We start from the raw sequence: 18,688 nt of genomic DNA on the forward strand, positions 1-18,688 counted from the left end.
TCACCTTACAATAGTTAAAGTAAAAATAAACTCCATAAAATGAATGCATTGGCACAGCAGTTTTAACTCTTTTATCTCCGTAATTATTTTTCCACATTCTGACAATTGTTCATTTTTCATATTTGTACATTCTACCCTGTTAGAATTAAACTAACAGTTTTGTTTGTAATCAGAAAATGCTACTTTTGGTATTGAATCATAGGAGAACTCATGCTCTTTTTATATAACACAAATTATACTTTCTAAAACCTAAAAATTAATTTAATTAAATGGGGTCAAATCAATGATGGTATTGTTGATCAGGAGAGAAAGAGTTAAATGGCTACAGACAACAGATAGATGTAGGTGTCCAATCAGAGTTTTAACCTCTTAGACTTGTAGCCAGCTATGGCTGTAGAGTCTAGTAAGCCCATCATCACATATAGCAAATTTACATTAATTATATAATAATAATTTCACTTGTAAATAATATAGATCTAGATGAACTAGTGAAGAAGAATGTCATTAAAGGACATGATCTCTGACAGATAACATGCTTCACTACATTGAAGATGAACATTAAGACCTATCTGTTAAAAACTTTTTTAGATTAGTTTATCCTTTAAACTCTCATGTTTGTGTTTGTAATGTTATCACAGCACCTTGAGCCTACATCATGTTTGTTAACAATGCTCTATAAATTATTATTATCATTATGTAGATATAATAATGTAGATAGTAACTTGGTTTCATCATATTGTAATTATACAAGTAACCAATAATATAGCTTACTATGTAGGCTCTGTTAATGAAATGTAAAATAAGTAATGCAAATTTTTTTCAAACAGCTACATATGGCTTCTATCCTGGGTGTTGACTGTAACAAAGTAGTTGTCAGAACAAAGAGAATTGGTATGTCATTTCATGAACACTTTGGGTAACCATAGCTACCAATAGAAATAGTTGTCAGTTGGGATGTTCCTGCCACAATCTTATATATCATTTGTCTCCCCTTACTTTTGCCTTGTAATTGTTCTTTGCTAAATATCTTAATCAATGAACACATTCTGGTGTCATGCTTTTTTTTAGCCTTTATGACTGATTATATTTTTATATCCATTATATCTAGTCGACCATGTCAATTAGAGACTACAAGCCAATCTACTAAGCCATTGGTTTTTCTGTCTGATTCAGGCAATTAATTTCATGTTCTAATATATCACTAGTGCAAAGAGTTTATAAGATTTTATCTTGTTTCTTTTTATTTCTTTATATGTTAATGTAACATCTGGTTTATATTCCTCATGTAGTCTTTACTTTTATTACTGATAAAACAAGGAAAGTATACATTTTGTATTTAAAGTTTTAAGAATTTTATTTTTTCTAAATTAACACAGGTGGTGGTTTTGGAGGTAAAGAAACACAGACTTTATTGTCTGCAGCTCCAACTGTTATAGCTGCTCGCAAGTAAGACTTAAAAATAATATCTGACATTTTTAATAAATTAATAGAATGTAGATTAATCTAAAAACTTCAAAGTTCAATTAAAAACAATATTATTACCAACTAAGACAGTCTAAACTTTGCAGATATAAATTGGAAATTAGAAATAATTTTATTTATTTTAATTAAATTTCAATGGTCTTTAAATGTACATGTAGATGTAAATTATTATTAGAATTTTTATTTTTTTATATTTTTTTACAAATATATAATTTATTGATTCATTTATCTGGCTTCTTTTTTTTACAACAGACTTGGCAGACCCATAAGATGTATTCTAGAAAGAGATGAAGATATGATCACTACAGGGAACAGACATCCATTTCTGGCTAAATACAAAGTAAAATTGATTAATACACATACATATGATAAAAATTTATTAACATAAAAGTAATGGAAAAAAACAAAGTTATAATAGGCCTACTGGGTGTGAGAGTTTCAGTAACAGATTTTTTACTTTCTTTTTTGGAAAAGAAGGGTGCGAAGAGTTAAATAAAAAAGATAAAACCAAGAGTTAAGATTACTTTGAAAATATATTAAGATTAGACAACTTTTTTTTTCTCTTTAACCTGAAGTCAATATTGTTTTTAAAATTGTATATTAAACAAACACTTTTTGTACTGAAGAAATGAGATTTTGATATTGAACAAAAGAAAAATTTTTCCCTCTATTAAAGGAATGAGATTTTGATATTGAATAAAAGAAAATTTTGCCCTCTATTAAAGGCATGAGGTTTTGATATTGACATTAGAATACCTTTTTTTTCTTCTATAGAAATGAGATTTTGATATTCAAATAAAACTTTGTATCTTTTTAAAAAATGTATTTATCTATCTCTCTTTAGGTTGGATTTACATCTAAAGGAAAAATTTTAGCTCTGGATTTGGAATTGTACAACAATGGTGGAAATAGTTTGGACCTTTCACTTGCTGTAAAGTGAAATAATAAATATACAATATTTTTTTTTTACCTTTTCTTTTTATTGTTTTGTTGGCATTTTTGAAATTCTAAATATTTCTCATTAATTTAAAGATTGCTCAGAAAGAACTTATCAATGGCTGATTCCAGAATAAAAATGGAACTATTAAAAAACAACAAATAATTTATGTGAAGTTGATTGGCTATGCTTTAGCCTGATATTAGTTGGAGAATGTTAAACACAGTTTGCCATTATGCTGTCCACATGACATCCTCATTAACTGGTTATGCTTTAGCTATTGTTATTTTTAAAAAGTAACAGTAGATTCTTAAATTTTGAAATATATAAAGCACTTATTAATTGTCTAAGATAACTATTTATAAGAGCTAATTGAATATACCACAGCCTAGATTTGATGAAGCAGCATTTAAATAATCTTAATCCAACCTATATACATATATCTAAAGTAACATCTCTAACTGATAAGATTAGGTAACATTTAAAATGATGTAATATATTTCACTGAAAAATTACTTTATGCAGGTGATGGAGAAAGCATTACTTGAAATAGACTCCAGCTATCATTTCCCTAACATGAGACTCATTGGCAGAGTATGTAAAACCAATATTATGTCTAACACTGCATTCAGGGCTTTTGGTGGTGTACAGGGTCATTGGATTGCTGAAAGCATTATGGATGATGTCATAGCTTATCTAGATCTGGATCCAGTAAAGGTAAAGAAAATCTACTTATGGCATATCATTTTTAAGTATATTATTTAATTAAGCTCATTGTCTTTCAGGTTGATAAATTTAAGACCTGATCTAAAACTAATCAGGTGTCAAGTTGCTCATTTACTTAAATTTTGTGTATTTCAGTTTTAATAAGTTCCAGTGGTTTAATGTCCTCATTTGAATAAAATTTTTAACAAATTCAGAAATAGACATTTTGAACTACACTTTAATCCATAAATTCTTAAAGAATAACCATAAATACATTTTTAAAAGGTGTGATGTCAACAAATATTCACTTCTTTAGTTATTCAAGAATGATGATTTGATGTTACGATTTAGCTTTTTTTATAAACTGTTCCTGAGTTTTTAGTAGATTGATCTAGAAATGTAAAATTATAGTCTCCTTTCACTCCTGTTCATTCTAGACCATTTTTCCTCCTTAGTACTAAAGAAGTAGTATATACATCTTTTTTCTTTGCACTGTGACAAAAAGAATTATAAAATCAAGTTTGGCTTGTAGTGTGATTGAACTGACATGATAAAAAGACATTGAACACAAGTTGTCTGACTGTTAAACTTCTTTTTCTTCACTTCAGGCCAGAGAACTAAATTTTTTTCAACCAGGTGTTTTGACCCACTATAATTTTCCAGCAGGAGGGGAATATCTAAAAACTTGCTGGGACATGTGTCTGGAACAAAGTCATTATTACAGAAAATCTAAAGAGATTGAGGAATACAACAGGTCTGTCATCAGGATGATTATATTTTTTTATCAAACTGTTAAGATACTACGTTTTTGCTATAGTGTTTCTTTTACACAAACACAAGAGGAGGTTTTAATTCTTACATAAAGATTCTTTTATTTATACAATTAATAAATATGGATAGTGTTTTTTTTATTTATCAAATGCACATTGTACTTATACAAATAATCTTGTATTGTTGTTTAATGGCTTATCAATTATGTATATATATATTTGTCAACAGATCTGTTTTACATTAACATTATTTTTGTTCAACAAATTGATAGTTGTCAAATTTTTGCTTCAATGAATATTTTTTTATAGACAAAATCGCTGGAAGAAAAAAGGAATGTGCATAATTCCCATCAAGTTTGGCATTTCATTCCTTCAAACACACATGAATCAAGTAAATAATTTCTCTGCTATTTTTTGTCAGCTCCTTTCTCTATATTGTGTACAGTTTAAAATTCTGACATAAATAAAAAAAAATGAATCTTAAAACATTCTTACACAGGCAGGGGCATTAGTCCATGTCTATCGAGATGGATCTGTCTTGATTGCTCATTCTGGGATTGAGATGGGGCAAGGACTTCACATTAAAATTGCCCAGGTTTTTATTTCATATAAATACATTTAAAAAAACTGTGTATAGATTTTTTATATATATTCACATAGTACATATTATTACATATTTCCTTCTTGGTTGAATTGGATGTCTTTTACTCTAAGATAATTCTTATATTTACAAACAACAAAACATTTTTTTTAACATGTCTAGGTTGCTAGTGAAGTTTTCCAGCTACCCTTGTCTTACATACACATCAGTGAGACTAGTACCAATACAGTACCAAACACTCAGCCTACAGCAGCAAGTGTCAGCACTGACCTTAATGGTATGGCTGTCAAGGTAAAGCCATAAGTCTTTGATTGGTTTATTTATTATCAATACATATTGATATGACTTTCTATCTGGCTCTCTGCTAATACTCACAACTAGACACAACTAACTCTTGAACTTGACCACTTCTTGAAATGGGTGGTACTTAATTACTTGCGTGTAATAGCAATACAATTATAAGTATGAAATACTGACTGTACAATTATTTCTCCCACTTCCATTCTCAGATCAAGTTGAAACTTTGAACAATTATTCATTGGTGCAGACAAGACATGAATTAATAGAAAAACATTAACCAATTAGTTTATTTTACTGGTATTAACTATTTTGTTTTATACCAACAAGGGAAATTAATCCTTCAGTATTTACAGATATGGCTATTTTTCCCATACACATTCTCAATCAAGTTGATACTTTAAACTAGTATTTAATGTACCTAACAAAACATGAATCAATAAAAAAAAATAAACCAACAAGTCAATTAATTTTTGGGTAATTATTTTGTTTGATATTGAATAAGGGAAATAGCTATTGCATTATTGATAGTTGTAAGAGCAGAGTTCTTCCCCCTAAAGGATTTTTATATATTTTGCTTGTTATTCTTAATATCTCCTCCCATGTTATGGTCTACTTCTTTCATTTGCATATTTCTATCAACAGGCTGCCTGTGAGACTATCATTGAAAGACTAAAGCCATTCATTAAAACTAATCCAAAAGGCTCATGGGAACAATGGGTACAATTTTTTAAATAATATATAGCCTGCGCCAGTAGCCTGCACAAATGCAGAAAGAAAGGCTTTGCTAAAATGGTTTTTCACTTAATTTAACTTTATGTTCCTAAATTATTATATTTTGTAATAGTTTTTTTTAGTGTTGCTTTTTTAAAAATCTCTTTTTCAGATAAAAGACGCATATTTGGGGAGAGTCAGCCTATCTGCAACAGGATTTTATAGGTATATAATTATCACATTCATTTTTTTTTAATAGTCACTGAATAATTTTTTTTTAGTTGTATTTAAATTAGTTATTTGCTAAATTACAATAACTCAGCATATTATAATTTTGTTTACATTTAGTCAAATAAAATATGATTCCATTGGTCAATTTGATTTAGAACTCCTGATGTTGGTTACAACATGGATAAGTGTATTGGCCAACCATTTGCTTATTACACTTATGGAGTAGCTTGCAGCATAGCTCAGATTGACTGTCTTACTGGTGATCACAAGGTCAGTGGACATAAATATGATTAGTTCAAAAGAAATTCACTAATATTAATCATAAAACAATGAAAACATTATACATCTAACCAACTTTTTTAGAAGTGTAAATCACCTATCTGTTTAAGAACTGATATTAGAAATAGAGGTGTGGTGGCTGAGTGGTAAAGCACACAGCTTCTGAACTGATGGGTTTTGAGTTTCAATCCCAGTGATATCCCTGATTAAAGCCAATGCTGATGGGGAAGTAAAAATGTTGGTCATTAGGCTAGCCACATGATACCTTGTTAACTCTTTGCCATAGAAACAGATGAGCTGCCCCCATAGCTTTAGAATGGTATCTTAATCACATTCCTGGTTAGTTTTAATAAGCCCAGTTTTGATGTTTCATGTTCATGGTGCAATATTAAGATTTTATCTATGTCCGACCTACATAAATAGAGCTTGACGCGTTTAGTGTTCAAACAAATTATGAATAAACATGAGCCCAATAAGGTTCCAATATTTGTTGAGCCTAAATATAGAATTTTTGTAAAGACGATTATGGCAAGAAATGTGGTTGTGCTCTAAGTAGCAATGCCAAATAACAATACTGATTTGAAATCTGGATGGTCTAAGTAAATATTAAATGGTACTTGGTCACTGCTAGGCAATGACACCGGGTGGGGTCATTTGTTTGTGTCTGCTTCTGGGCTTATCATGTCCCGCCAAAACGAGGAAAGCGCAAACAGGGACGTCCTCATATTACTTGGCGAAACACCTTCATGGAGGACCTCAGAACAGTGGACACCAGGTGGGAGGAGACTTCAGACATTGCCAGTGACAGATCTTTATTGAGACAGCTTGCCGCCCAATGCGCTGAACGGCGCAGGAGAACCTAAGTCAAAGTCTTATCTATGTTTCACCATATTTTCTTCACCTTTTTCTCTCAATAAACTTTGTTCCTGCTATTATTTGTTACATTTCATGTTTGTTCATAAGCTGTGCGGACTTTATGTTATTGAATGTAATTTTAGAAGCAAATTTCACACACATGACTTGAAAATATCTACTTTTCTTAACACCATAACTCTAGCTACTGAGTACTGACATTGTGATGGATGTTGGTAATAGTATAAATCCAGCTATTGATGTTGGGCAGATTGAAGGTGCCTTTGTTCAGGTACAATACATTCTTAGTTTCTTGATTTAGTTTATACATATTACAGAATTTTCAAAAGATGGAAACATCTTAAAGGCTTATTATCATATTATTTTTAATTTTCACTGAGGAGTAAAATTGTTTCATTTTGTCAATCTTGTTTTTTCAAAGCCTTTACCTTTACCATATTTAAATTTAAAAAGTTATATTATTATTGTTGTAGTTAGACAAAATAAAAAATACATTATTGCAACTGTTATAGATATTGCTCTAAAAAAACAACAACATTACAGTAGACAAAATGTTATCACGTTTTGGTTTGAGTAGGACTTGTGTGTTTTTTATTTATAGCAGTAATTTTACAATAGCATTTGTGTTTTTGGTCCGCATCACTTATCCCTTAGTCTCTTGGGGGACTACGCACGACTATCTTTCTCCATTACTCTCTTTCTTTTGCCTTGATAAGAATCTCTTTTAACGATAGTCCTGTCCATTCTTTGATGTTGTCTTCGCATCACTTTCCCTCTCTGCCTCTTCTTCTTTTCGTCTGGAACTGTTCCCAGAATAAAGGTCGTTGTAAGCTCTGAGGTTGCATATTTGACAGTGGTCAGCAGGTCATTGTGGGGGCCTATAGTCATTGTAATACTGTTTAAAAATTTCCTCATTTTTGGTGTGGTCTTTTTTTTTTAAAGCTGACACTAAATTTGAATCTTTATTTTTTTAAATCTTAATTGTACAGTTTTTGTTATATTTCTATATACTAAAGTTCATTAGTGAAAATGTGAAATAAAAGAATTTTAAATTGCTGGCCAGGGATGTGGGTTAATGCTTCTTGAGGATGTCAAGGTTAATGCAGAAGGATATCACCTAACCAGAGGGCCTGGATACTACAAGATTCCTGCTTTTGGTAATATTCCTGCAGAATTTAATGTTAGCCTTGTTCCGGACAGTCCCAATCCAAAAGCAATATTCTCATCTAGGGTGAGTATAATTGATACGTCAAGATTCCTCTCTCACTCGCTTAACCTTAATTAGGAGATCAAAGTTAAAAGTTTATCTAATGGGAAGAACCACAAAATCACCTCCATGTCACTCAGTACTGTAGAGTTACACTCCTTTTTCTTTATAAAACAAAATAAATTAGTTAATTGCCACTAATTGATTATTAATTGGTTAATTTTGTTATTTATTCAAATTCAAAGCAATATTCTCATCTAGGGTGAGTTCCTCTCTCACTCTCTTAACCTTAATGAGGAGACCAAAGTTAAAAGTTTATCTAATGGGAAGAACCACAAAATCACCTCCATGTCACTCAGTACTGTAGGGTTAAACTTTTTCTTTTTAAAACAAAATAAATTAGTTAATTGCCACTAATTGATTATTAATTGGTTAATTTTGTTATTTATTCATATATTGTCTTCAACTATGAATAATTGTGTGAGATTTCAACACGATCCAAGAATGGGACTAAGTGGGAGAAAAAACAACTACAAAGCTTGTACTAGACAGACAGAGGGAGGTTGTAAAAAAAGCTTTGTAAAATATTGCAATGCAAAGAACTTTTTCAGAAAACTACTTCTCTTACTTGTTTTGCTCTATTGGTATCAGTCAAGCATGGGAAGCATTACAATGAATGGCCAAGTCCTGACTGCACACTGTGATATGAGGACATTGCTGAGCCCATCTCTATGATCACCTGTTAGGAAACTGTAGGCAGTTCTGGCTACTTAAGACCCTGATAAACAGATGACCACCCTAACCCTTTAACCTTTACAGCCTCACGCAGGAAACTTGTTACCTTAAAGATAATTAGTTTCTTTGAATGAGTGTTACATGTAGCTGAACCTTGAATTCAATATCATTTATTTATATATTCTCTATGAATAGCTAAATACAGTATACAATTTTATCAGTGGTTACTTTAAGGATCAGTCATTTCTCATGTTTCAATCAGGGTGTTGGTGAACCTCCATTGCTCCTTGCTTCCTCGGCTTTCTTCGCTGTTAAAGATGCTATAAGAGTGGCCAGGAGAGAGAATAAGGAAAACATTTTGTTTACTTTAAACAGTCCTGCTCTTCCAGCCAACATTCGCATGGCCTGCATGGATGACCTCAGCAAAAGGGTTAGCAATTAGTCTAATTCAAATAATGTTTTTTATTAAAATAGCAAATTTGTTAAATTTTTGTTTTAAATAAAAGATTTTTTTATAAAATTGAAACTGACATTATTTTATTGGTCATATTCACATTTTTAATGTTGTTAAAGGTCGAATTCTGGCATCTAACATAATGCAACTTAAAGTTAACCTAATGTATTTTTTTTTACCTTTGTTACTTTTCTGGTAGTATTTTATACATTTAAAATACATTCTTTCTAGTTCAATAAAATAAGAGTAATATTAAAATAAGAAAATTTAAAAAAAAAATAAAAAAATATCAATATTTCATTTAAATGTGTACATTAACATTGGGATTATTTATTATTTTGTTCAATAAATTATTTAGGAATCAAATATAGGAAGGAAAAAAAATAATATTGAATTTTTTTCTTTCTATTGTTCAGTGTCCTAAATGTTATTTTTCTTGAAAAAGTAAATTTGGTTACCTTTAGTCTCATAAATCTCTTGATATTCATCAATTTACCGCAGTGCTGCCATGAGTCTAATGATAATATCTCTTACATTAAATATTTATTTACTTTTCAGTTTCCTTTGGCTGATCCTGAGACGTACGTCCCATGGACTGTTGATTTATAGAAGTAAGTCCCTTGGACTGCTCATCTACAGGCTGTGTCATTTATTTGCAGCTACAGAAATTACATTTAGCCAGTTCACCTGAGGCACCTTTTAAATATATCTACCTTGATTGGCCAGAGAAGCAAAACATTTGGAGACCAGAAAGCTAAACACTCAGACCAGAAGGCAAAATACTAGGAGACGAAGGGGAAAACAATTTGTTTGGCATGTTTTAGTAGAAAGAATGTCATTGGTTGCTAGGGGAATATCAAATGAATCTATTATTATTGTTATGAATATGTGCACTGTTTTTTTCACTCATATTAATGTAATTAATGCACTCTCTCACTTTATATTCACACAACGTGAAACTAAAGCATTTAAATATTTTCTAACTAAAACATTATTCAGACTTCATTAAATTTTATTATATAAGACCCTAGGGGAGTGCTAGTTACAATTCATCATAATTAATTATATGTACATTATCACATTTACATTATAGCCATATGATATCCATAATTCTATCTCTTCAAGTTCTACAGTTAAAACATTGTACAAGAACCAAAATAGAACTTTAGTCAGTTATTTTCCTAAATTCTCTTAAAGTAATAGAATCAGCAAAATGAGGTATTGCTATTAAGAAATCTGAAACATTTTAGCTGTCAAAAGCCTTTTGTTAATTTATGTAATTAGAATTCAGGATATGTTCTAATGTGTAAAAACCTATGTGTTGACTTGTTGATGTATAAAATAAAACATTTCCATTTTCTGTTAAATATTTTTTTTTTTTTAATATTGATAAATTGATGTGTGTCTATTTTGATAGTAACCAAAATCAATAATTTCATGGATTTTCAAAATTTTGCTTTAACAACATATTTTTGGATTCCTTTAAGACTGTTAACTATCACATTATGAGAAATTGAAGCTTAACTAATTGCTGGCTGTTCTGATACTTTTTAGCATATAGAAATCGTCTATTGGTTTTATTTTATATACAATAATAATAATGCCAATTTTATTTATAAAGCGCTGTTAACAAACATAATGTTTGTCTCAAGGCTCTACAATAACAAAACAGACCTAAACTTTATAAACACAGAATTAAAATGACAAACTAATCTAAAAAAAAGTTTTGAACAGATAGGTCTTAATGTTCTTCTTAAATGTAGTGAAGCATGTTGTCTGTCTGAGATCAAAGGGTAGTGTGATATACCTACGGATGCCTGTCTGACTTCGACATATTACTCTGGAGATGTCGAGTTTCTTGTACGGGTGTATTCAATGCAGTAACAAGAACATAGACGCACACAAACTAAGTCCAAACCGCTAGATAACACAGATGATGGTTTAATACTGAAAAGGCCACAGTCGAGTCTCGAAATCCTAACACCAACTGACTTTATGTACATAGGTAGTCTTTAACCCAACTAAGTCATGACATCGCGTTCAAATTCCGTCAACTATGGCGCGTCTCTATACAAACTACTAATACTAATTGTCTCACAGTATGACTCTTGAGAATGTATTTTATCTAGAAAATCGATTATAATTTTAAAAAATGTGAACAAAAACAAAGAAATAATTTGTAAATTTTATTATCTGACTATTTACAACAACATGAGCCACACAACTACATCTTGGGTGCACCATAAGCATCAGGCAGTCTCTCTATAGAATATCTGAAACAATAGAAGAGAACAGTTCAAGTATTACTTAGGGCTGACATATGACAACATTTGAAATAATAGATTTAAACAATGTGATAATGGCATGTCCTGAAACAACTGCATTATCACAATAACGAAGAGCAGCTACATTTGAGACTGAGTAGATTACAAAAAAAGTGAACAACACAGAAAACTCAAACAAGGGCATGAACCCAGGACATGCACAAAACTGATCAAGTTCTTAAACTCTTTCTCTCCGTAATTATTTTTCTCGTTTTGAAAGTAGTATTCATTTTGCTCATTTGAATTTCACCATCCTGTTATGATTAAACTTCAATAACGTTTTTGTTTGTTATCAAAAAATGTTATATTTGGTATTCAGTTATAGGAGAATGCATGCTCGTTTTACATAACACAAATTAAATTTTATTAATCCATAAATCAATTTAGTTTAATGGGGGGGGGGGGGGGGTCAAATCAACGTTGGTATCGTCTATTAGGAGAGAAAGAGTTAAAGACAAAGGCCATTACATTATATTTCTTTAATAGTTATGATAAAATTAGTGTACAGAGTTTGTATATAGCAGCTTCTTTAAAGTAGCCTTTAAATTTAAGCAAAAAGCTCATTCTGAAACAATTGATAAAAGATCACATAACTTTGGATTAACTAATCTGTAATCAGAAAAATATTTCTTTCAGTCAAACATCCGATTACTAGATGCTCTGATCTTCTGCCATGTGATGTAACAAATTCAAGGGTTCATACTCTGGTCACACATCTTCATATTTCTTTTATTTCAATTTTTAAGTGCTGCTATTTCATCTTTTTATTTTTATATACTGTATCAGAAACTCCATTAGTAAACGAAACATGCTGACATTACTCTCTTAGAGCACGTGAAAGAAAGCGGGCAGGTGAGTTTTAAGGACAGACCCGTTGCTGCACATGGACCAGTTATGCCTCAAATCTTTATACCGATCACCCTTCATGCAAAACATGACATTCATAGAGTATGTGATTTACTGTTTCATCGTTTTCCCGAAAACGTTCAAAGCAAACACCAACTGGACAGTGACGACTCGGAACTAGGCTAGGCTTATATATACCAGAATATTACTTCAATACCTAAAAATTATGGGGAAAAAAAGGCTCACCTGTGTTGTGTGATGTACATGATTGGAACACCTGGAATTTTTCGGATTCTCTTCTTTAAATCTTTATCATTGGTAGCTACAATGTAGCATTTACTCTAGTAAAAGAAAAAAAAAAAGAAAAATTACAATCAGTGGTAATTAATGGTTGGCTAAGATCTATATTAGTTTCAATAAGACCTTTCTTTTTAAACATGAGTAAAATTCAATATTATCAACACTAAGTAAGTGTAAGTTTGTAAGTTTCTCAGACCATTACTTTACATGAAAAGCACAGAATGAATTTATTACTTCGAAAGTGAGAGGCACATTTTATATATACTTTTTTGCTGCATTATGCTTTAAATCTATTGCCTGATGCTAAGGAAATAATCAGGCTTAAACCTAAAATAATTTATTCCAACCTCAGTGACTCTCCTAACTATGCAGTCATCAGCATAAGTTCCTTTATGGATGCAAGTCAAACGATGAAATCTTGGGTCTTTGGCAATCCTGAATGAGAGGAGTCATGCAATGAAAAAGATTAGAACAGATGTCAATGTGTAGTGCTTGAAGTTACAATTATGTAAAAAAAAAATGCTTAGGTGCTACAAGTAAAAGTTACTTATTTATTTGAACCCTAACTGAGTCAAATTGTACAGGTTTTTTTTTTTAAATTGGAGATAACCAGTTGGAGAGACATTGTGTCATGTTATTTAAATGTACAAGTGCAAACTGAAAAGCTGATCAAATGTGGTGGGCTAGATTTAAACTTTTGGGTGACTTGGATTTATAAGTCAGTTGATGAGTTTATCTAGTTTTAAAAAGACAGTGTTCTCCACTAGACGGTATATGGTCTTTAACACTCCCATAAAGCCAACAAGAAGTGGTGAATCAAACATCTATTTCCTCTAGGTTCACAAGAACTTCCTTGTTTTCAAACAAACTTTGATTTCTAAACATGATTGCAATGTTTTCAGAGCTATGATCAGAGCCAAGTATCACACTGTATAGATTTGCTATAAGGTGGAAATGTTTCTTTTAGAACTATCTACATGCCAAATAAAATGGCATCAATATTGTTATATAATCCTCTTACTTTAATGCAATTCTGTATTTTCTGCCCAACTTCTCTAACTCAGCCATAACACAATCTGTTATGTATGGAATACCTTTAAAAAAACAAGGATGAAAAAAAGATAAAAACATCAGAATAATCAGGAGTATGCAAAAATCTAGTGGACTGGCTAGGAATACTTAATTGTAAAAAGACATTTTTGTTATGATTGATTTTTATTCTGAAAAAGTAAATGTACTTTTTATCAATAAAATCATTCAATTTTTCAAATATATCTGTATCATGATGGTTAGAGATGTCCTGGTATAAGCTTCTTTAAGTCATGCGGAAGAATTGATTTTTTTTTGTTTGTTTTGTTTTATTTACAGATTTCTCACTTTCAATTTCTTAGCAACATGTGACACACTCACATGGTGCTCCTCAGAGAAAGAATGCAGAGCCATTGCATCTTTTTTTTTTAACTGTGTTTCAGAAGTGTTAGATGAATGCTTCATTGCTTATGACATTAATCTCAGGGGGAGAGTAAAAATTGGGGAGAAAGGTCAGGCCAAGTCAATTTGTTTGCTTTATTTAGAACATAGTTTTACTAAGTTTTTTTTCCTTCTATACTTTTGACAATAAAATTCCTTCCCTTTACTTGTCACCAGAAAGTGTTGTTGAAAGTAAAATAAATTATAGCTTTTATATAGCGCTACTTTCATGCTTATAGAATGCTCAGAGTGCTTTGGTCCAATCTCATTTGTGGACCAGTTTGGGGGGGGGGGGGGGGGGGAAGGTATCTGGGAGGAGGTTTTCCGTGCTGCCTCAGTAAACACAACTCTGCTCGAGTCGGGCCACAATACCACAGAATAAGTTTAATGTCTCTACAAATTTCACCAGCATTTAAATACCAGCCAAAACTTTTAATTTTTACTTTATTAGTATTATTCTTTTTTATATGTAGATGTCATTTAGTTTTCTTTTATAGGATGTGATTATTAGGAAGAAGAGGTTAAAATGTTTGAAACTTATGGTCATTTCGCTTTACACCCATAAGTTGAGACTATCCCTCTTGAGTGTTTAATAAAACAATCATAGCACAAGGACCTAATCATAGAAGTTTTAAAGTAAAATAGTTGCTGACTTTCACTGGACTGTTAGCATTAACTTACATTTAGCGTATAGACAGTCCATCATGCTGGTGACAACATCTAATTTGTTCTTAATTGAGAAGTTGATGAAATTTGTGTCAAGGATGATGTGAAATGGTGGACCTAGCTGAGTGTTGTAATTGAAATACATTGCTGAGGACGCCTGGGGCCTGACAGGAAAATAAAATAACACTGTCACATACACATTTTAATAAATACTAATTTATTCTTTTTCAACACACTTTCTCTTTCTCTTTATATAAATATATATATATATATATATATATATATATAAATGAGCTACCGGTATATAAAAGACACCAAAAAAGAAAATAAAGAAAATATATTTTGTATATATATTTAGAAGGGTTAAAAACTCAAAAAACAAAGATATACTACTGCAGGGGTGAACGCTGTATATTTATAAGGGTTAGTACAAGAAAAAATCTTTGATTACCAAATGCAATGCATATATCTGCCATTTCACTACTTACAATTCTCTTTGTGAAAGATTTTGTGGATCTGGCTTTTTCTTTTTTTTCTTGATGCGATCCTTTGCTTTTCTAGAATAAAATAATTTTAAAAATATTTCATAAGGCCTTACTCCCAATTTCAATTTGTTTTCTCATAATGATACCAAAACTATATATCAACAAAATTATACATTGGGCATAAAAATTTTTTTTGATTTATAGATGGGCACACCCCAAACTCCAATAAATAGTATTTGTTTTGTTTTATAAGGCTTGTGTCTGTTGTATTTATGTGTATTTTTCTGTTGTGTTGTCTTTATATGAGAAAAGAGTCCTTGTAATCACAACAAATTTCCGTAAGGATCAATAAAGCAGTCTTAGCCTTATTAAATCTTCAAAATATCCATGAATCAATTTAGAAAAATTAATGCATCAAAGACATTTAGTCAATTATGGTGGCATTTTGTTTGAAAAATTAAATGAATCAAATACTCACAGCCTTGTATCCTTTAAACTTAAAAGTCTTTTAACTTGAGCAAACTTCTTGGTTCTTTTATCTTTTCCCTGAGTAAAAAACAATATATATATATATATATAAAACCTAAATTTTAAATGATAGTAGATCTACATCCTGAAGACAAAGTTTGATGCTAAGTAGGATAAATAAACTTCGGCATCTCTGAGGGGAAGGTTTGAGGAAATAGTGTAATGTTTATTTTAAAAGTTAATCCTTTAGTCAAAATACATTATAGTTCAAGACCGTTCTGATCATAGAGGCGCACCAAAACTGTGGTTGTATTTCAATTAGATGAGTAAAACTGTCCTCTGTTACAGCCTGAATAATTGTATCCATCTGAATTTTATCTCTACATTAATTTAAATCTTCTATTCTACTATATTGTTGTATTTTAAATATTCTATTCTACTATATTGTTTCAAATCTGATGGTGGTGCAGGTAGGGGTAGTGATATGTGTGTAGCCAGCGGACACGAATTCCCCCATGCCAGCGCTAGAGGAGCTGTCAACCATGACATGCCGAGACAGACAATTGCGATGTCTGGTGAAATTTCAAGAAAACATCTAAAATGAATAATACTCAGGCCAGGCAAAAGGGATGTGGTCATGTGATTAACCAGAATGGTTGACGATGTTCTGTCGGTTTCTGGAAGGCCGGTGGGGACACTCTATAACGAGCGGAAGAGTCACACTCAAGGCAGTTCACTTCAGTCCGGATTGACTACAGTCTGGTTCACTACAGACAACTTGATTCTGTACAGTGCATTACAGTGGTTTGTGTTTAAGTTTACGTATATATATTTACTAAAAAATATAATTGAATGAAATGAAATCAGAATGCTTCATGTTTCTAATTGTAACATAAAGTAGATACAACATTCCATTGCCATCTTAGCCTAGGTAGCCTACTATAATCTAGGGCAGACAAAGGCGATTTGGGCTCAGTCGAGACCAATCATCATAGAAGGCCTGAAATCTGACCTGTGGGCAGTGGAGACCAATAGCTTGTTGCCAAGTCACAGGTCTGTACGACACGGCAATAATCTGTCTATTGGTTTGCACTGCCCACAGGCTGTGATGTTGCTTGTCAGTGTGAAGGTATTCTAGATTATAATTTTAACAATTGGTCTCGGGGCTTAGAGATTAGATTCCAGAATATCACATAGATCTAGACGACTAGTGTTAGTAGTTAAGTGTACTTGATCAAAAAATCTTCTTATATGATACAGACGTTACTTCAAAAAAGAAGATAATGTCCTACGCGTCATGCATATTAACCAATGACCTAAATTCTGCCAACCCACTGGTTTTCCTGGCTAGCTTAGGCAACCCATTCCATGCTCTAATAGTGTTAGGGAAGTACGAGCATTTGTACAAATTTGTCCTAGCAAATGGAACGAGGAATGTGCCTTTATCTTTCTTAAATGTCTTTCTGAGTATTTTATTAAATTGTGTATTTGTATTTGAAGATTATGGTTCAGTGTTTTATGTATAATTGCTAATTTACTTTTAAGTCTTCTATCCTGAAGGCTTTCTAAATTTAGTGATTTTACTAAAGGTGTTACTCTAGTCAAATGTGAATATTCGCTTGTTATGAATATGCATCTCACTGCTCTATTTTGTGTCTGTTCCAGTTTCTTAATGTTTTCTTGAGTTGAGGGGTCCCAAACAGAGGATGCATATTCTATTATTGGCCTAACCAAGGTTAAATAACATTTTAGTTTTATGTTCTTATTTGATTTATAGAAATTTCTTTTAATAAACCCTAATATTTTGTTTGATTTTTTGATAGTTTCATCAATATGGGGATTCCATGACAGTTTTTCATTTATTATAACACCTAAGTATTTTGCATTTTTAGTCTGTGTTACTGCAATACAGCCATTACAGGTTTACCATGAATAAGATTTAAGTGGAATTAATTTGTTTTAAATTAGTTTTTTTGTTACTCTTCATAACTGACATTTTTCTGGGTGGAAAGACACACCCCTATTTGATTCTCATTTCTGTAATTCATCTAGATCTAATTCTCTTTGTAAAATTTCTGTATCTTGTGTTGTTTTATTGTTCTATAGATTTAGATCTATATACTATATTACTATTATTAATTATGCAATCGTCTGCAAATAATCTGACTTTTGTTCCTGAACTAATCTAATGCAATTTGGTAAATCATTTATACATATTATCAATATTTTATTATGTAAATTAAAAATAGTAGTAGTGGACCTAAGACTTTAGTAAGACTAAGAGTACTAAGTCTAAGACTGTTCCTTGGCCTTGACATACACCTGAGTTTACTGTTAGATCTATTCACTATTGGTGTTGATTTAGAGCCATTTATTATTACAGTTTCAATGAGTTTGTTCTCTCCCTATCAGAATATCTTTAATCATTTAAAATTAATCCACTGTCACTGATGCAAATGTAAATATGCAATGGACTGAATTGTCTGAATGGACCATCATCATCATGGCACCAATTATTGAATCAATATAATATATGAATATAATATTGAATTTTATATAATATATTATATTTATATTCAATACCAAAATTTAAAAAATATTTTAATTTTTGAAGCAAACTATGCCGGTGACCTAGATCTATCTATTATACAAATTTGTTACCAACCATTGTTATGAGAATTTATTAAGGTAGATCTAGTGACTTAGATCTAGAAGATTAGATTTATTTACGAAGACTTATCTAGATCTAGACGTGGGTAGATCTAAATATTTCGGGCTGCTGGACGTGTTCTCACGCTTCTATTCACTTCAATATTTACTTCCAATTTTTTAAAAACCTTTGTA

General features: G+C 31.2%; 2 protein-coding genes across 2 annotated transcripts in view; one reads left to right on the plus strand and one right to left on the minus strand.

The window, feature by feature from the left end:
* The window catches only part of LOC106055410 (xanthine dehydrogenase/oxidase-like), a 40,027-nt gene extending 29,375 nt beyond the window's left edge, over nt 1-10,652 (plus strand). The window contains exons 21-36 of the mRNA XM_056022497.1: nt 828-891; nt 1,377-1,446; nt 1,735-1,822; nt 2,327-2,413; nt 2,945-3,136; nt 3,733-3,878; nt 4,204-4,285; nt 4,394-4,489; nt 4,658-4,786; nt 5,438-5,512; nt 5,679-5,731; nt 5,893-6,007; nt 7,074-7,160; nt 7,953-8,120; nt 9,094-9,261; nt 9,844-10,652. Of these exons, the coding sequence (XP_055878472.1) occupies nt 828-891; nt 1,377-1,446; nt 1,735-1,822; nt 2,327-2,413; nt 2,945-3,136; nt 3,733-3,878; nt 4,204-4,285; nt 4,394-4,489; nt 4,658-4,786; nt 5,438-5,512; nt 5,679-5,731; nt 5,893-6,007; nt 7,074-7,160; nt 7,953-8,120; nt 9,094-9,261; nt 9,844-9,894 (1,671 nt within the window). The 3' untranslated portion in view covers nt 9,895-10,652. The remainder of the gene's footprint in view (nt 1-827; nt 892-1,376; nt 1,447-1,734; nt 1,823-2,326; nt 2,414-2,944; nt 3,137-3,732; nt 3,879-4,203; nt 4,286-4,393; nt 4,490-4,657; nt 4,787-5,437; nt 5,513-5,678; nt 5,732-5,892; nt 6,008-7,073; nt 7,161-7,952; nt 8,121-9,093; nt 9,262-9,843) is intronic.
* Nucleotides 10,653-11,456: 804 nt separating this feature from the next.
* LOC106055419 (rRNA-processing protein FCF1 homolog) lies at nt 11,457-18,663 on the minus strand. Its single transcript, XM_056022506.1, has 8 exons — nt 18,510-18,663; nt 15,855-15,922; nt 15,380-15,448; nt 14,907-15,055; nt 13,777-13,849; nt 13,103-13,190; nt 12,702-12,796; nt 11,457-11,558 (listed from the first exon to the last, which is right to left on the minus strand). Exons 1-8 carry the CDS (start codon nt 18,510-18,512, stop codon nt 11,510-11,512), a joined length of 594 nt encoding a protein of 197 aa, XP_055878481.1. The 5' UTR covers nt 18,513-18,663; the 3' UTR covers nt 11,457-11,509.
* Nucleotides 18,664-18,688: the final 25 nt, after the last annotated feature.

The sequence above is a fragment of the Biomphalaria glabrata genome, chromosome 3 (assembly GCF_947242115.1).
Source record: "Biomphalaria glabrata chromosome 3, xgBioGlab47.1, whole genome shotgun sequence".
Classification (NCBI taxonomy): domain Eukaryota; kingdom Metazoa; phylum Mollusca; class Gastropoda; family Planorbidae; genus Biomphalaria; species Biomphalaria glabrata.

Excerpts from the sequence above, each read along its gene's own strand:
- LOC106055419 (XM_056022506.1), bottom strand. Across the intron at positions 15,449-15,854 it reads AGTTTAAAGGATACAAGGCT|AAAAGCAAAGGATCGCATCA; the intron begins GTGAGTATTTGA and ends ATTTTATTCTAG. Across the intron at positions 15,056-15,379 it reads AATCTTTCACAAAGAGAATT|GCCCCAGGCGTCCTCAGCAA; the intron begins GTAAGTAGTGAA and ends TTTTCCTGTCAG.